The 16,214-nt window shown below is 54.3% G+C and overlaps 1 protein-coding gene across 16 annotated transcripts in view; it reads left to right on the top strand.

Annotated features, from left to right (window-relative positions):
* Window positions 1-16,214, top strand: part of NCOR2 (nuclear receptor corepressor 2) — a 211,435-nt gene that overhangs the window by 88,476 nt on the left and 106,745 nt on the right. For all 16 annotated transcript variants that reach the window (XM_055322397.1, XM_055322399.1, XM_055322400.1 and 13 more), the window contains 2 exons: window positions 5,349-5,405; window positions 12,656-12,708. In XM_055322397.1, the coding sequence (XP_055178372.1) occupies window positions 5,349-5,405; window positions 12,656-12,708 (110 nt within the window). The remainder of the gene's footprint in view (window positions 1-5,348; window positions 5,406-12,655; window positions 12,709-16,214) is intronic.

Genomic DNA, 16,214 nt, shown 5'->3' with positions numbered 1-16,214 from the left:
ACTTACTTGCTCCTTCAGCTCTTTGCTCAGATGTCCCCTTTTCAGCAGGGCCTGTTGTGATCCTCTGTTTGATCCTGAAAGCCCTTCATGGGATGTTTGTCCTCTTCCTTTCTCTTTTTCCCTCATTCCCACTCCACTGAATACGATTCATATTTGATTTATTCTGTTTATTGTAAACAGAAGTTCTGTGAGAGCAGGGATCTTTGCCTCTGTTTCCCAGCTGGATCCCCAGCACGGAACAGTGCCCAGCAAACAGTGGGTACTCAGCAAACATTATTTGAATGAATGAAGGATGGCAGAGAGGAGGGGAGACTCTTTCCCCTGGAAGAGTCCTCTGGTTTTGGGGGTGCTGGGTTTGGTCCCTGGCCCCCAGTGGAGGTTAGCATGGAAGGGGGTCCCTCCATGTGGGCTGAATTGGGGCCTGGAGGCTGGGTGGGCAGGAAGCCCCTCAGCTACTCTTGGCAGGAGCAGCCAGAATTTACAGCCCCTTGGGGGATCAATAGGATTAAATTTTAATCCTCCTTCCTTCCCTGCTGGTTCCTCTGAGAGGTGGATGACAAGGGTCTGTCTCTAAATGCCTTGCCGGCTGGAAAACGCAGCTTCCCTGCCAGGCAGGGCCTGGCTGGCTTTTCTGCATGTTGGACTTGGTTGGGCTCATTATCCATTCGGGGCACATGGCTGAGGCACCCAGGCCACGCAGAGGGAGCCAGTTGAGCAAGGAAGGTTTTCCCAGCCTCCCAGGAGCTGCCTCTGTGGGCAGGGCTGGGCAGGTGCACACAGATGGCAGGACAGGAGGCAGAGTTGTGCAGGGTCCCTGGGGGGAGGAATGGGGGATGGGGTGGGCCGACATCCCTGAGGAGAGTGCATCCTGGGGGAGATCCCAGCCCAGGCAGAGGCTCAGAGAGGGGACAGGGTCTCATTTGATCTTCAGAGGGAGTGTGTGAGGGCCAGGAGGTAGAGGCCTTGTGGGTCTAGGAGCATGCTCACACTTGAGAGTTCGAGTAAAACAAACATGTGGCACTACTGCAGGCTGCACAGATGAGGGTCACGTAGCATGGCGCTGATGCTGGAGGGAGTCTGGGCAGTGGGCAGGACTTGCACTGGGTCTGCAGATATGGGAGCTGTTGGGACGAGCCAGAAGGATAGAGGGTTAGGAGGCTGTTTATGGGGGCAGAGCACCTCTGTGCACGTATGTGTGCACGTGTCTGAGGGGACCTGGGGGTGACTGTGTGCATGTGTGCGTGAGTCAGCACATGAGGGGCACACCTGTGGTTATTTGTGTGGTGCTCAGTGATGAGGGAATCAGAGTAAGACCCATGTTTTCTTTTGCCATACATTTCAAGCATCTTAGGAGTAAGAATTTTGTTTTTTGTTTTTTCTAAAGACTTATTTATTTATTTTACAGAGCTCATGTGCATGTGTGTACACACGCACTGGCATGCAGGGGAGGAGCAGAGGGGCCGGGGGCAGAGGGAGAGTCTTAAGCAGATTCCATGCTCAGCACCTATTGATGCAGGTGACTGTGGGGTTTCATGACCTGGGCACCCAGGTTCTCTGGCCACTGGGACCACGGGGTCCCCTGCACGAGTGCAGTCTCTTGTCAGACCCTAACCTGCCGCCCCAGTGCCTGGTGAGGGACCTGCTCCTACCTGCCTGTTGGCATGAGCTCCTAGGTTTGCCCTCTGGTTGCTGAGCAGGGCACCCTCTGGCAGGGGCCTCCCAAAAGCCAGGCATAGTGGGGCCCCATGGGTCCTCAGAGGTTTGGTTTTGGTTCTCAAGGTGGTAAGACGCTGTCAGCTGAGGGGGTGGGAGGGACTATCAGGTGCGGGACACAATCTGGCCCACACCTGTGTTCCTGGCCATGCCCCTTGCTAGGCGGTGGGAGAATTCCCCTCTATTTGAAGGGAGACATTAAGAGAGAAGTGACAACATGCATGTCACTTTGTTCCTTGCAGAACGTCCTTGTCAAAGTCCAGGAGGAGTGTAGACATTTTGCCGGTGGTGGACCAAGGCCCGGGATAGGTAGAGTGGCTGGACGAAGCTTAGAGCAAGCAGAGCTGACTCCCAGATGTTGCCACTGGTGGACAGATGTGACAAGAAAGCCCTGCCTGTGTAGGGGAGAGGCCCAATAGGCAGGACATCCCCCCAGCTCCCCATGAACTGACAAGTAGATTCCTCCCACTCCACCCCTTCAAGCTGAGCCATGAAGTGGGATGGGGGTGGGGGTGGGGATGAAGCAGGAGCAGGGGTGTGGTGGCATGGGGAGAGGAAATGCCCCCAGGGAGGCATGAGGAGGTGGGCCTGCTGTGTCCCATCCTTTACCCGCCACTGGACCTGTGTACTTCAGGTGGGCTGCATGACCCAAATCTCAGCTTTCTTGTGTGTAAATGGGCTGATGCTAGAACCTTCTGAATAGAGTTCTTGCAGGAATCCAAATACATGGGGCATGTGGAAGATCCAGTAGAGGGCCTGGCTTAGGTAGGAGCCACCTAGTGTGAGCCATGGTCTTCTGCTTGTTGTCAACCACAGTAATAGCGATAGGCAACCCTTACTATATAGTGCCTACTGTGTGCCAGATCCTGATTTCAGGGTGTTACAGCTGCCCAAGGTGGTGTTCTGGTCACCCGTTCTCCAGAGGAGGAAGCTGAGGCTCGGGAAGATGGAGGGACTTGCCCAAGGCCACGCAGTTAGTAAGTGGACTTGAACCTGGGCCAGCTGGCTCTGCGCCCCTTGCTCTGGGGCAGCACATTGTCCAACCCTGCCAGTGCTGCAGCAACTTTGGGGTAATTTCAGGATCGGTTTCAGTGAGTAAACTGGGGGAGAGTGGTGTCATCTTTGGAAAATTGAAGTGCATCTTAAAAGGACCCAGGGTCGCTGAGGGCTGAGCTGTGGAGCTTGGGGAAGTGTTAGGAGCAGAGACACTCCTGTACCAGGCATGTGCTGGCAAGCTGGCTGCTCAGGGCACCCCATCTCCTGCACTCCCTGTGACTGGCAGATGGGGAAGGGACTCCTCCCTGCTGTCTTCTCCAGCGCCTACAAGAAACCCCCTCTCTGGGTGCCCGTGGTCCTGAGAGTGATGATGTGGTTGAAGATGGAATCTGCTATGGTTTGTAGGACGTAGGCTTCTGCCACCTGCCCCCCTACCATGGGCCTAGTACCAAGATCCAAGACCCATGCTTACCTGTGTGATGCGGCAGTGTCCAGGGGCCCAGCCACTTCAGCCATACCCTTCCTGTGCTTGGCATCTCTCCTTTATCTAGTTGCCGCTGACCCCCACAGAACCTCATGAATGCACAGAAACTCTGATTCATCCCTCAAAGACCACCTTATGCATCCCAATTGTTACCTTTCTGGAGACACTTGAGCCTGGCTTTCATGCCTTGCATGCCCACCACACATACCTTTCTCTGCTGAGCTTCCTAGGCTGCCATCGCTACTCCTGACCAGCTGCTCATTGGACTTGGGGTTATTGCAGGCAGGGGCTGGGCCTCATTCATTTCGTGTTTTGCCCCCATGCTCAGTACAGAGTGGGTGCTAGTCAAAATAGTCACATGATTGTGAAATACAAGAATCCTAGAAAGGGTATCTCTGAGCACCTCTATCCTCCTCCCCCTCCCCGGCTGGAGGCACCAGCTCTGAGGTAATTGCAGTTTAGGGAGCTGCTCTATCCCCTCTCTACCGCATCCCTTCTTTCACTTGACCTGGCTCAGGAACTCTATCTTTAGCCTCATGGTAACCCTCCCTTGTTTTTTGGCATGGCCAGGGCAGGGGTGGTTGGCAATGACTGTCAGGATGGTGCCCGTCCCAAGCCCAGGGGAGGCCCTGTGTGGGCCTTGGCCCTTGTCTGTCTTTCTTCTTGGAGCCTGGAGGTCAGCAGGAATTTTTCTCCTTACGTTATCTTTCCATGCCTCAGTTTTGTGGTCTGCTAAATGGGGACACATCTCATATCTGCCTCATGTTGTGCTTGTGTGTGATTTAAGTCTTGATAACATGTGCTCTGTGGTCATGTTTGGCTCATAGTAGGTCCTTGGTGACGTGGCAATTATTACAGTAATGATTTGCCCCCTGATTTTTTTGGCCCCCAGCCACATGCTGAGGCTGCTGGTCTTGGGGTTTTGACTCTGCACAAAGGGACTGAGAGCATGGCTTGTTCTTGGTTGGGCTGGGCCCAGAGCTCTAGGTGGAGCTAGTTGTTGGGGCCAGCTTAAGCCCACCTACATATCCACGGTCTGTCACCAGGGGCTAAGAGGGGGGATGGGTTGGCTTTCAGCAGTCCTCCTCCCCACTGTGACACCAGGAGCCCAGGCCCCAGATTCTGTTGTTAGCCGTGTTTCCCAGGACTCTGGGAGCGTCCGCTTTTAGTGGGTCTGGACTTGGGAATTGTTGCTGGTGACTTGCTTGGCCTGTTGTCCTGGCTCTTTGCAGATACTAGATGGTCTCCCTGAGGTGGACTGAGTCAGGAGCAGCCAGCGTCTCCTGAGTCACAGGAGGACTCAGGTCTGCCCCCATGCACGCCATGGGCACCCCACTTTCCACGGCACATGGTGGCCCAGATCTGATGATAACCCTGCTAAAGCCACCGTCCATAGCTCTCTGCCCATCTCTTACCCCAGCTGGCCCCAGGCCATCCCCTGGGCCTCCTGAGAGCAGGCCCTGGTGGTCCCAGGCTGGGGGCCCGTGGGGTCTGGCACAGGCACAATGTCCGCCTTTATGGCCGGGCTTGGAGGTCCAGCTTGCTGCATTCACAGCCACTGAGCATTTTCTGCCACATGTTCCTGTTTTCCTAATAAGTCCTGGGTTGTGAGTGGGGAGGGAGGTGGGGAGGCCCCTGGGCAGCTCAGAAATAGTCACATGATTGTGAAATACAAGAATCCTAGAAAGGGTATCTCTGAGCGCCTCTATCCTCCACCACCGCCCCCCCCCCCCCCCGGCTGGCGGCACCAGCTCTGAGGTAATTGCAGACACCCAGCCAGCTCCCAGGCGGAGGAAGGCATCTTGGGCCTGGCAGAGTGGCCTGCTGGCGAGGGGCTGTGCCCACAGCACTGGGCCCTGGAGGACGTGGGCCTGGGGTGGGGGGGCCAGGCAGCAGAGAACACCGCGTGTTTGTTAGAATCGAAACTTGGCCGGCTTGCCAGGGCCGCTGCAAGGGGTGTTGAGGCCCCTCTGTTTGTTTCTAGCCTGGGGAGGGTTTGCAGGGGGATCCTGCCTACACCCCTCACCCTCTGGGGCTGTGGATTGGCTGCTGGGTTGGGCAGCTGCCTGCTGTTCCGGAGGCCTCTATTTATAATCTGTTTTTTTTTTTTTTTTTTTTTTTTTTTTAATTTTTCCTCCTCTCCATCACCCTGCAGAAGAAGGCCGAAGCTGCACATCGGATTCTGGAAGGCCTGGGACCTCAGGTGGAGCTGGTGAGCTGGGGTACAGGGTGGGCAGCTCTGGACAGGGGTGGCTAGAAAGGTGGGCAGGGCTGCAGGTGGGCGTGGAGGGGAAGGAGGAAGTCAGCTGTTGCCAAGGCTGCCCTGTCCTCTGGAGGAGGCAGGAAATACACCCTTCTGATAAGAGGGACTGGCTGATAGCAGGCGGGTGGGTGGGCCTGCCATGCTGGGGCTGGGGGTGGGGAGGAGGGGAGCTGGCTCTCCTGCAGTCAGGACACAGTGGAGTCCAGCGCAATTGGACTGGCTTGGCATAGGAAGCCCATACCCCGGGCCAGGTGATCTCTGCTACTGAATAGGTGTGTGGACCTAGGCAGTTCTCTTAACCAACCTATCCCTCAGTTTCCTCATCTGTAAATGGCAGTAATAACACAGGTCCCATTGGGTTGTATTGAAGATTAACCATATTGATTTTTGTGAAGCACTGAACACAGTGCCTGGCAGACTGTAAGCACTGAGCATTTATAGTTCATCTTACTCATATTATTGTTGTCTGCAAGTTTTCTGATGGGAAATGCCCTCTCAGCAGCAGAGCTGGGAAGCAGACCCCAGGCCTCTTCTCTCTCAGGCACCCAATCACATGCCTGTGTCCTCAACACCTTTATGTGTCAGAGAGAGACGTTGAGGGAACTCCCAGCTGATGGGAAGCCTCAGCCCCAGGAGAAGTGAGCAGAGCCCCACCTGCCCAGGACCGGTCAGTGGGACCAGTCTGTGTCCCACTGGGCAGGTTGGCACAGAGCTGCAGGGCAGCATGTAGGGGCATACACATGGGCTGGCCATGCGGGGCCCCATGCACGTGGCACGTCTAAGGGGATATCTGTGCATGCTCATGCCTAATAAAGTCTTCTGCATCTGGAGCCTAATTCTCAACTTGGCTCCACCGTGTGTTTGCTGAGTAGCCTTGAGAAGAGGACTGGGTTTTCTTCTCTGTGGAATGGGAAGACCAGGATCTTTGGGGGATGGGGCAAGATGCTGCACTGTTAAGGCTCAGCACAGCCTTGCTTTGTCGTAAGTGCTTCGTTGTTGTGAACACTTAGGAGGGTTGAGCTGTTTGCCCCTGGGATTGTTTCTTCAGTGAAGCTGCGCCCTAGTCTGGAGTCCATGTGCTTGGGCCACGGGGAGGCAGGGCGCATCCCGGGTTCTCTCAGAGGACAGGGCTAGGCAGGCGATGGATGGCTTCTAGGGCTCTGGGATGGGTGGCAGGCACCCCTCCTGGGGCTTGTTTCCCTGTTGGATGTGATTTCTGGGATGTCTCTGATACCTCCCCGTTTTTTATTGAGATATAACCCACAAGTTATACAATTCATCCACTTAAAGTATATGGTTAAGTGTTTTGTAGTATGTTCATGGGTGTGTGTGACATCTCCACAGGCAACCTTAGAACGTTTCACTATCTCAGAAAGAACTTCGTGTTCTTAACTGTCACCACCTTATCTTTCCATCTCTCCCTCCCCCCCCACGTCCCACCACTCACTTGCTCTCATTTGCTGTCTGTCTCTGCAGCCTTGCCTGCTGGAGAGTTCGTTTCAATGGACACATACACCATGTGGCCTTTTGTGACTGGCTTCTTTCACTCAGTGTAATGTTCTCAGGGTTCATCTATGTTGTAGCATGTGTCAGGACTTCATTCCTATTTAGGGCTGAATAATATTCCACTGTGGGTACATCACATCTGTTACCCCATTTATGCATTGGTGGACATTAGCCTCTCTGTGCTTTGGGCCATCACAAATAGAGTGGCCTTGAACGTTACCATACAAGTCTCTGCATGGGCAGCTTTTCGTTGCTTTTGGTTGTATATCTGGGACCAGAATTGGTACGTCATGGTTACTCTATGTGTGGCCTCTTGAGGATTGGCGGACTGTTACCCCAAGCTGTAAACCATCTTCCATTCCCACCAGTAAGCTGCTGCTTGCTCCAGTTTCCCCTCTTGCCAGCAGAGATGGCAGGACTGAAGGCGGTACCCAACCATTTCTAGACCTGGCAGCTCTCCCTCTCCCCTTTTCTGACCTAATGAGTCCCAGGGGCATCCTGAGTGGAGGTGTGGGTACAGGTTGCTGTGTCCAGATGCCCGAGGAATGCCCAGGGCCAGGCTGCCCTCCTGGCGAAGTCAGAGAACACCCAATCCCTGACCCCAAGGCCTTGCAGCCTGTCCCTGGGCTGAGTGCTCAGGGGAGCAGGGTCAGCCTCCCAGTAAGTGTTGTGAGGCCGCCCACTGGGCTCACAATCCAAGTGATCCTTTTCTGGGTCTTCCAGGGGGAGGGGTTGTCCCCTCCTTGGGGATCTCCAAGCGGAGATTCCATCAAGGCTGGGGACGCAGGAGGCTGAGGTCTGGAGTGTCTGTTTGGCGGGCTGTGTGGCTGTCACTGGAGCCTCCTGAAGTGACCTCAGTGGGTTCTTGGCTTGGTGGCCTTCAGTGGGGCTTTGCAGAGGACTCACAGTGACAGAGTCCCCGCTTTGTGCCTGGCCTCGTAGAGGGGTCACTGTCCATTTTCTAGATGAGGCTTGGAGAGGGCAGTTCCTTGTCTGAGGTCACAGAACAAGAAATGAGGCAGAGAGGTATGCCGAACTTGTGGGATTGCAGCCAGCTGAGGTCAGCCCTCTGTCTTGGTCACCAGAAGGCCCCACTGAGCAGAAGTGTCCTCCAAGGAGAGGCAGCTCAGAGGTGTAGCCCGTGCACAGGTTCCTTCATGGAGGGAGGGCCTGGTACTGCTGATCCTAGGCCTTCTGGGCACTGGGCTGCACCGTTGGGGAGTGCAGCTCCACGCTGGTCTCATCTGCAGCCAAGGCGCCCTTGGCCTAGGGACAGGCTGCGGGGGGGGGGGGGGGCGGGGGGGTTCAGGATAAGGATGGGTGCTCTCTGACTTTGTGGGAGGGCAGCCAGGGGGCCAAGGGGAAATTTGCAATGGAAAGCAAGTGAATAGCATGGACTGGGTTGAGTACTCACCCACTCCATCCCAGGCCTGCCAGTCCCATATCCCCCAGTATCCGCCCCACCCCCACAGTCCCTGAACTGCCCCCTGGGGTGGGGGGGGAGGAGGGGATACTGGATGGGGGGTACTGAGGGAGTTAACTGGGGGTGTTATGAAGCCTGGAGGAGGGGCGCTGTGGGGGGGGGGAGGGTGTGGGCCGCTGCAGCCCCCACCCTCTCCCCCGCGGCTTTGAGTCATCGCTTTCCTTCCTGTTCAGAGGTGCTATTTTAAGAACGTGGTGTCACCAGAGGGTTGAGGGCCGGGGCTGACACTTCATTTCTTAGCAGCTCGGTCCACCTGGGTTGCTGGCTGTTCTTGGCCACCCTGCCAGCTGGCTGCAGTCAGGCCCAAAAGGGACCACCCCCCCTTCTCCCGGAGACCAGTGCTGCTTTCCTTGTCATGTCTGCTTTATAGCCTTGCACGTCCCCCGCCTTGCACTCTCTTTCTGCCCTCTGAATTGTTCGGGCTGTGCCCCCATTTTTGGAGGAGGAGATGGAAGTGTGGGGAGGGCAAAGAGACAGGCCTGGGGCCCCCAGCCAGGAGAGTGGGTCTTCCCGGCAGTACCTTGGTCTTTGTCTGTGGGAGGGAGCTTCCCTCTTGGGTGTTGTGTCCCCCTGACGGGGGTTGGGGGCTGGAGTCTGTGAGGTAGGAAGAGGTGGAGGAAAGCCACCATGGGTGTGAGTGAGGTGAAGGTCCTGTCCTGGCTGCCATATTGGGACTTATCTCCTGGGACCCAGGGAGGCCTTGCCTGGCCCTTGTGCAGCACCCCCTGCAGGTGGCCAGGAGAGCTATAAGGGAGCCTCCCTTGGACCCTGCTTTTTTCTGAGCTGTGCACCTGCCAAGGATGGGATGTGGCCCCTCTGACCCCCATCCCACTCGGGCCTTCAAGAGGGGCTGCCCCGGGAGTCTGTCACCATGGTAATGAACAGCCTGCCAGGTGCTCTGGGCCCAGACACTTCCTTCCCTCCTGAGACTCACTTTACCTCGAAGAGCGCTTAGTGAGTGCCTCCTTGGGGGAAAGCCCCTGTGATTAGAGGCTGTGAGCCCCACAGTGTTCCCTGAGTTCCCAGTGTTGAAAGTCGCCTGAGGGCCAGGCTGCTCTGTCCTCATCTTTACCTAGCAGGGCAGGTGGCCACAGGTGAAGGTGGGTTTGGCAGGTCACAGGCCAACTGTGACCCAGTTGCACCTCAGAAACCTATCTCCCAGGGACCCCTGGGTGGCGCAGTGGCTTAGCGCCTGCCTTTGGCCCAGGGTGCGATCCTGGAGACCCGGGATCGAATCCCACGTCGGGCTCCTGGTGCATGGAGCCTGCTCTCCCTCTGCTTCTCCCTCTGCCTGTGTCTCTGCCTCTCTCTCTCTCTCTCTCTCTGTGTGACTATCATAAATAAATAAATAAATAAATAAATAAATAAATAAATAAATAAATAATTAAAAAAAAAAAACCTATCTCCCCTTTTCTGGCCCAACCTAATATGTAGAGGTAGTCCCTGCTTGCTGTCCATCACTCATTCCTAGGGTCTCTGTATGTGGTCCTTCAGGCCCTCTTGGCCTCCTTAGGCTGTGGAGACATTGCTGTTTGCCATCTTTAAAACCAAAACAGCACAAATCAGCCACCAAGCCTGAAATTTCCTGGGTTCCTCAAAAGCCCTGTGAGGTGGTTCCTGTGCCCATTTCCCAGATGAGAAGACTGAGGCCCAGAGTGTGGACCACATGTGACCAAGGTCACACAGCCAGTGAGGGAGGTGCCATCTTTTAAATCAGGGCATCTGTTTGTTCCTGGAAACTGAACCTTTGGGTCAAGCCCTCTCCCCACTGGCCTGTGTTTTATGGGTGTGCGGAAACTCAAAGGACCTAATGCAGCATCAGTCAGGGTTAAACATGCATGTTTAGTGCTTGAAAATTTGGCCTGAGGATCTTTGTAGGGCCCCTTGCTGCTCTGAGGTGAGTGCTATTGGCCTTCATTGGTAATGCCTTGCCTCCTTCTAGTTGAGAAACTGCATGAGTCTTACTGTGAGCTCTATAGTTGCCCTCCTGTTCAAACCCAGAGTGAACTTCAAACCTCCCCGCTTCTGGCTGAGCACCTAGGAAGGGTAGCCTGGCCCAGTGTGGCGAGAGACGGCCTGTACCAGCCATGGGGTGATATCTCTGTCCCTGGGGGCATAGTTGAGCTCAGAGCCAGGGGTCAGTTGTCATGGAGGGAATCTGAGGGACATGGGGAGGGAGTGACATTGTCCTCAGCCAGGGCTGCCTGCAGTGCCTCATCCATAGGTCTGTGAGTGCCTAAGGCAGTGGAGGGCCCTCTTTGAGGACCCTGCTCTGCCGTGGAGGGCAAGTGGCCTGTTCCTGGGGAACAGAGCAGATGGGGCCCTGTGGCTGTGCTGCTTGTGGGGGTGGTCTCCATCGACTGGGATTCTTAAGACATTTGGGGGTGTCAGGAGGTGTAGCCGGCTCCATTCCCGGGGAGAAGTTCTAGGGCAGAGACTTACGTGCTCTTTTCATTCGCCCCGGGGCCCTGTCCTGAGGCTGCACCTGTCCTGCCTGACCCCTCACACTCTGTACCTGGTTCATCTACCGCGATCATCCATGGCTGCCCTTGGAGGCTCCTGCTGTGTGTGTGTGAGTGTGAGGAGGAGGGGATGGCAGGGGAGAGGGTCATGTACACACACAGGCATACACACGGAGGAAGACAACCAGAGAGGGCACAGGCAGGGACAGCAGACCCCTGCCTCCAGTGCCAAAGTTGAGACAGGATTCCAGTTGTAGCTCATTTCTTACCAGGTGTGGACACACATTTTAACCTCTCAGGGACTTGATTTTCTCCTTCCTAAAATGGGGACAATAATTGTATCAGCCGCTGCTGTGTAACAAACCAGCCTCAGATTTAGTGGCTTGAAATATGCACCGTTTCCTGTCTTCCATGAGTGTAGAAGTCAGCTGAGCATTTCTGTTGATTATGTTCTCAGCTGGACAGTCGGCTGGTCGCCCCAGCTTAGCCTTGGCTGGGATGGCACTCCTGTACCCTGTGTTGTCTCTCTGCTTCCAGCAGGCCAGGCCTGGTGTGTTCTCTGACCAGGAGCAGAAGAACAAGAGAGGAAGCAGAAATGCAAACGTGCATTTTTCAAGCCTCTGCTTTCATTAAGTTTGCAAGCGTTTCATTGGCCAGAGCAAGGGCGTGGCTGGTTATGGGAGGCAGGAAAAATTGGGGTCCTTAATACATCATTGCACCCTGATGGTGACAGTAATGACATGGACAGTCTTAGGCATTTCCTTCACCAGGAACTGGGCTGAGAGCTGCATGTGTGCCACCACATTTGATCTTCACAAGGACTCTGAGTTTAACTCCATCTACAGATGAGCACCTGGGGCAAAGGTGGCTTATGTGACTCACCCAGAGACACATGGCTGGAGAGTGGCAGAGCCAGGCTATAGACCCAGGCCATGCCCATGAGAGGGGAGACGCACGGTGGCTGGCTCTGCACGTAGCCTTTTGCAGCTGTTGCTGCCTCCGGTCACATACACTTGATGCCATATGTGGGTCCAGGACCCTCCTGCCCTCTGTGTGCTGCCCATACGCCCTCCTGTCCACTCCTTTCTTCCAGGGGGTACATTTAGCTTGCTTCTGATGTATCATCTTTATGAACTTGCCCTCTGGGCATGGCGGTGTCCTCTCCTGGCGGGATACAATACTCAAACATTCTTGGACATCTGCAGGAGGGGAGGGGGCTGTAGGGCATACACATCTTCCTTCCTTGACAGTTGTTGCCTTGCTGCTCTGCAGAGCATGTGTACCCAACTCTGGGTCCCCGGCTGTCATGAGCTTTCCTATCCTTCCCTCACTCTCACGGGCTCTGGCAGCATCTGGCCCTATTTCTCTGCCAGGCAGTGGGGCAGCATGGTGTCTTAGCATGGTTTGGATGCTGAGAAGTTGAGCAGCTTTCCGTGTCGAGACCACTGCTGCACTCAGACACCTTGGACGCTCTGGGCAGCACTCCCCAGTGTCCTGCAGAGGAGCTGTGGCAGCCGTGGTGGGGCATCATGGCACCCACAGCTGCGCCCAGAGGGTTACAGCCCGTTCCCAGCTGGGGCTGCGGGCCGGGTCCCTGTGTCCTGTTTCATGCCTGCCGGCGGCTGCTCCCCACCCCAGCGCACAGCTCCCTGGAGCCAGGGCCTGGGGCACTGGGGCCAAGGTTGCCCAGGACTGCAGTGTGGCACCCGGCTTGGCTCTGAAGTGCTTTCCTCTCTCTTCCTCTGCAGCCATTGTACAACCAGCCCTCTGACACCAGGCAGTATCATGAGAACATCAAAATGTAAGTACTCATGGGCAGCTGTGCAGACGCATGGTGGGCGTGGGGACAGGCTGTTTGGCCTCAGATCTGGGTTGGGAGGTGGATTCTCAGTTCCCAAAAGGTTGTCTCCCAGGCAGGGCCAGGTGCCAGAGGAAGGGCCAGGAAGGGGCAGTTTGGGCAGGAATTCTGGACTGGGTAGTGCTGAGATCATGGTCAGAGGGGGTTTGGGGCAGGGAGGGGAAGAGGAGTGGCCCCATGAAACTTGGGGACACAGACCTTCAGTTGGGGAGGGCAGGCGAGGATGCTGCATGCACAGCCCTGGAGACACAGAGATGGAGGGCTGCAAAGCCTCATCCCACTTGAACAGGTAGAAGCTGTTCTTGGTGGAAAGTGAGCTCAAGACGATTGGGTGGGGTGGCCCTGGGACAAGTGGGGCCCTGTGGTTTGGGCTCTGATGTAATAAGCATATTTGGGAATGCTCTACGGTCTGCTCAGGGGGTCCTTCTGTGGCATATGGCTCAGTATGGAGCAGCTGTGAGCACTAATCCAGACCCGGAGGTTAGAGGTGGCCAATACGGAATACCCCAATGATGGGGCCTTTTCCTGGATGGATGCTAGGAGTGAAGAAATATCAATTAAGTGCCATGTGTAGTTGGTGTGGGCTGAGCTGGCATAATGGGGCAACAGAATTGTGTTGGAGGCTGGTGGCTTCATGTCTTCAAGCTGGGAGGAAAGCACTGTAGATGTGGCTGCGGGAAGAAGGTAGGCTTTGGGGGGGTGGGATGCGTTAATGGGAGCATAGCCTTGTTGGCTGAAGAGAGAATATTGTTATCCAGGGAGCCCAAAAAGTAAAAGGGGCTGAGACCTTGGCCCTTGAGGAACACGTGGTTGTGGGCACTCAAGGTGTTAGGTTGGAGGTAGACTCTTTGGGATGTGTTTGAATTGTTCAGGGTTCATCATTGTGGGAGGGTGCAGTGCAGGCGTTTTTGTGTGACCTCAGAGCATAGTACTTAGCTTGTCCAGTGGGCAGTCCAGCCTGGTCTGACTGTCCAAGCGTGTTCATTGCGATAGTGAGCTCCCCATCCCTGGAGGCATCCAAACTTCCCAATAGTTTTTAAATATTTATTGGTGTTGGTCTAGTTGACAGAGAAGTCTCTTCTTTTGTGGCTTCTGGACTCTTATGACTGGACCAAGCTCTGGTGACCAAAATGGGCAACCCCTAGCAGCTCCCAGTGACTGATGGAGCAGCCTGGAAAACCTCTTGTTGCCAGTGAGGTCGTTGGTCCATTTGGGCTCAGGAACACCTGCTGAGGATGCCTCACCTGTACCACTGGCAGGTCCCCCCTCACTCAGCCCATGGCTGCAGAGTGGCCTGCTCAGGAGGCACTGATACAGTGCTAGGATTTCTGTGTCTGATATGGCCTGTGATTTTGTGTGGCCTTGTGGATGTATTCGCAGCCCGGGTACCCAGCCCTCCTTGCCTCCACAGGCCACCTGAATCCCTTCTAGACTCCTTGCGATCTGCCTTCCCTGGGGCCACTGCTAGGGGTGAGGGGGCCTTAGATGAGGGTACGTAAGGGCAGAGGGACTTTTAGGGCTATGACAGCTGGTTTGGGGCTCCGCGGTGGGTGTTTTCATCTGAGCAGGGCTGCTGGAAGCACTCATTCATTCATTCATTCATTCATTCGCTTAGCACACATTTGTAGAACACCTACTGTGTGCCAGGCCCTCTTCTACGACCTGGGGATTCAGCTCCGAACAGAACAAAGGCCTATGCTTTCCTCAAGCTTTATCTAGCAGTGGAGACAGAAAGTGAGTTAAACAAATAAGAAGATACCTGCAGACGAAAAGTACTGTGCTCACATAACCATCTTAAGCTCTTTATGTTTTGATACATCTAGTTGTGTTTTCCCTTTTGACATAGCAGTTTTTGTAGTAATGTCATCATACTGAAATCTTACACGAATTGTTCGCTAAAAAATGAGTAATATTTGAAGCAGAGTAACATGGATGATTTCTGTTTATAAAAACTGCCATAGGGATCCCTGGGTGGCGCAGCGGTTTGGCGCCTGCCTTTGGCCCAGGGCGCGATCCTGGAGACCCGGGATCGAATCCCACGTCGGGCTCCCGGTGCATGGAGCCTGGTTCTCCCTCTGCCTGTGTCTCTGCCTCTCTCTCTCTATCTGTGTGTGACTATCATAAATAAAAAAAAATTAAAAAAAAAACTGCCATAAAATCCAAACAAGAAAGGAAAAAGGTATTCATAGTAATATTTTAGCAGATAAGGTATTGCCACGTCTCTGGTAAAGCAGAAGAAAGCTATAAACTTGCTGAAGCCAGTGCCCTATTTTTGCACTCCCTAGTCCTCATCAGAGAACAGTTCTGGTCTCCTGGAGTACGTTCTGGCTAACTAGGTGACTGCCTGGTGACATGTGTTCCAAACCCAAATCACAGATGGACATGTTTCAGTTTAAAATATAGAGATGAATAATTTTAAGATATCTTACATAAGTGGTGAATTTTATGTTAGAAGAATATATCTGTAAGCAAATTATTTGAACCGATTTATTGTTAGAATTTTGATTTTGTTCCCAGTTTTCCACAAAAATCCTAATGATCTCTGTATTTTTAATTTCAATGTGATCATCAGCAAATTAGCGCATTCACTTTAAAGAATGCTATGCAGGGGGGCCTGGGTGGCTTAGTCAGTTAAGCATCCAACTCTTCATTTCGGCTCAGGTCATGCATGATCTTGGGGTCATGAGATCAAGCCCCACTTTGGGCTTCATGCTGGGTATGCCTGCTTAAGATTCTCTCTCTTCCTCTGCCCCTCTTTCCCTCTCTCTCAGAAAAAAAAAAAAAAAAAGAATGCTATGCAGATGGCAGATATGGTAGGTAGGTGACTTTAGCCAGAGGATCAGGGTTGGACCTGACAACAAAGGGGACACTTGGGGGCTGAGTGGCAGCTGGCCATGTGACCTCCCTGGCAAGTGGAACAAGCAGTGCAAAGACCTTGACACTGGACTGAACTGGTGAGATCCCAGAGAAGGCCAGCGTGGCCTGTGGGGTAGGTGAGGGAAAGACGGTGCCAGGCAGATCACCCAGGACTGATGAGGAGTTCAGGTCATATTATTTATGTGTGAAGGGAGGCCAGAGATGATATTTATGCTGGGAAGTGATGTATTGGGTTTTTACTTTCAAAGCTCACTCTGGTGGCTCTGGAGAGAAAGGACTGGTTGTTGGGAGGCCTTGGTGGAGATAGCCATGGCCATCCAGGCAAGCAGTGGCAGGCCCAGGTGCTGTGGGAGCTGCCAGGGGTGTGGTGTGGAGGGGCAGGGACAGAGAAGTCTTGTGGCTGCCGAGGTCAGGGGCCTGGACAGATGTGAGTACAGCGAAATCTGAGATGAAGCTGATGAAACCCAAGGGCCGGTTGAGGGCCATGAGCATCTGGCTAGCCACTGACTCTCAGTGCCTCGGTTTCCCCATCTGTGAGGTAGGAATAAGAGTAGCTCCTGCCTCCTAGGGTT

This window comes from Nyctereutes procyonoides, unplaced genomic scaffold (assembly GCF_905146905.1).
Source record: "Nyctereutes procyonoides isolate TBG_1078 unplaced genomic scaffold, NYPRO_anot_genome, whole genome shotgun sequence".
Lineage (NCBI taxonomy): Eukaryota > Metazoa > Chordata > Mammalia > Carnivora > Canidae > Nyctereutes > Nyctereutes procyonoides.
This window is presented reverse-complemented; position numbering and strand designations above follow the sequence as displayed.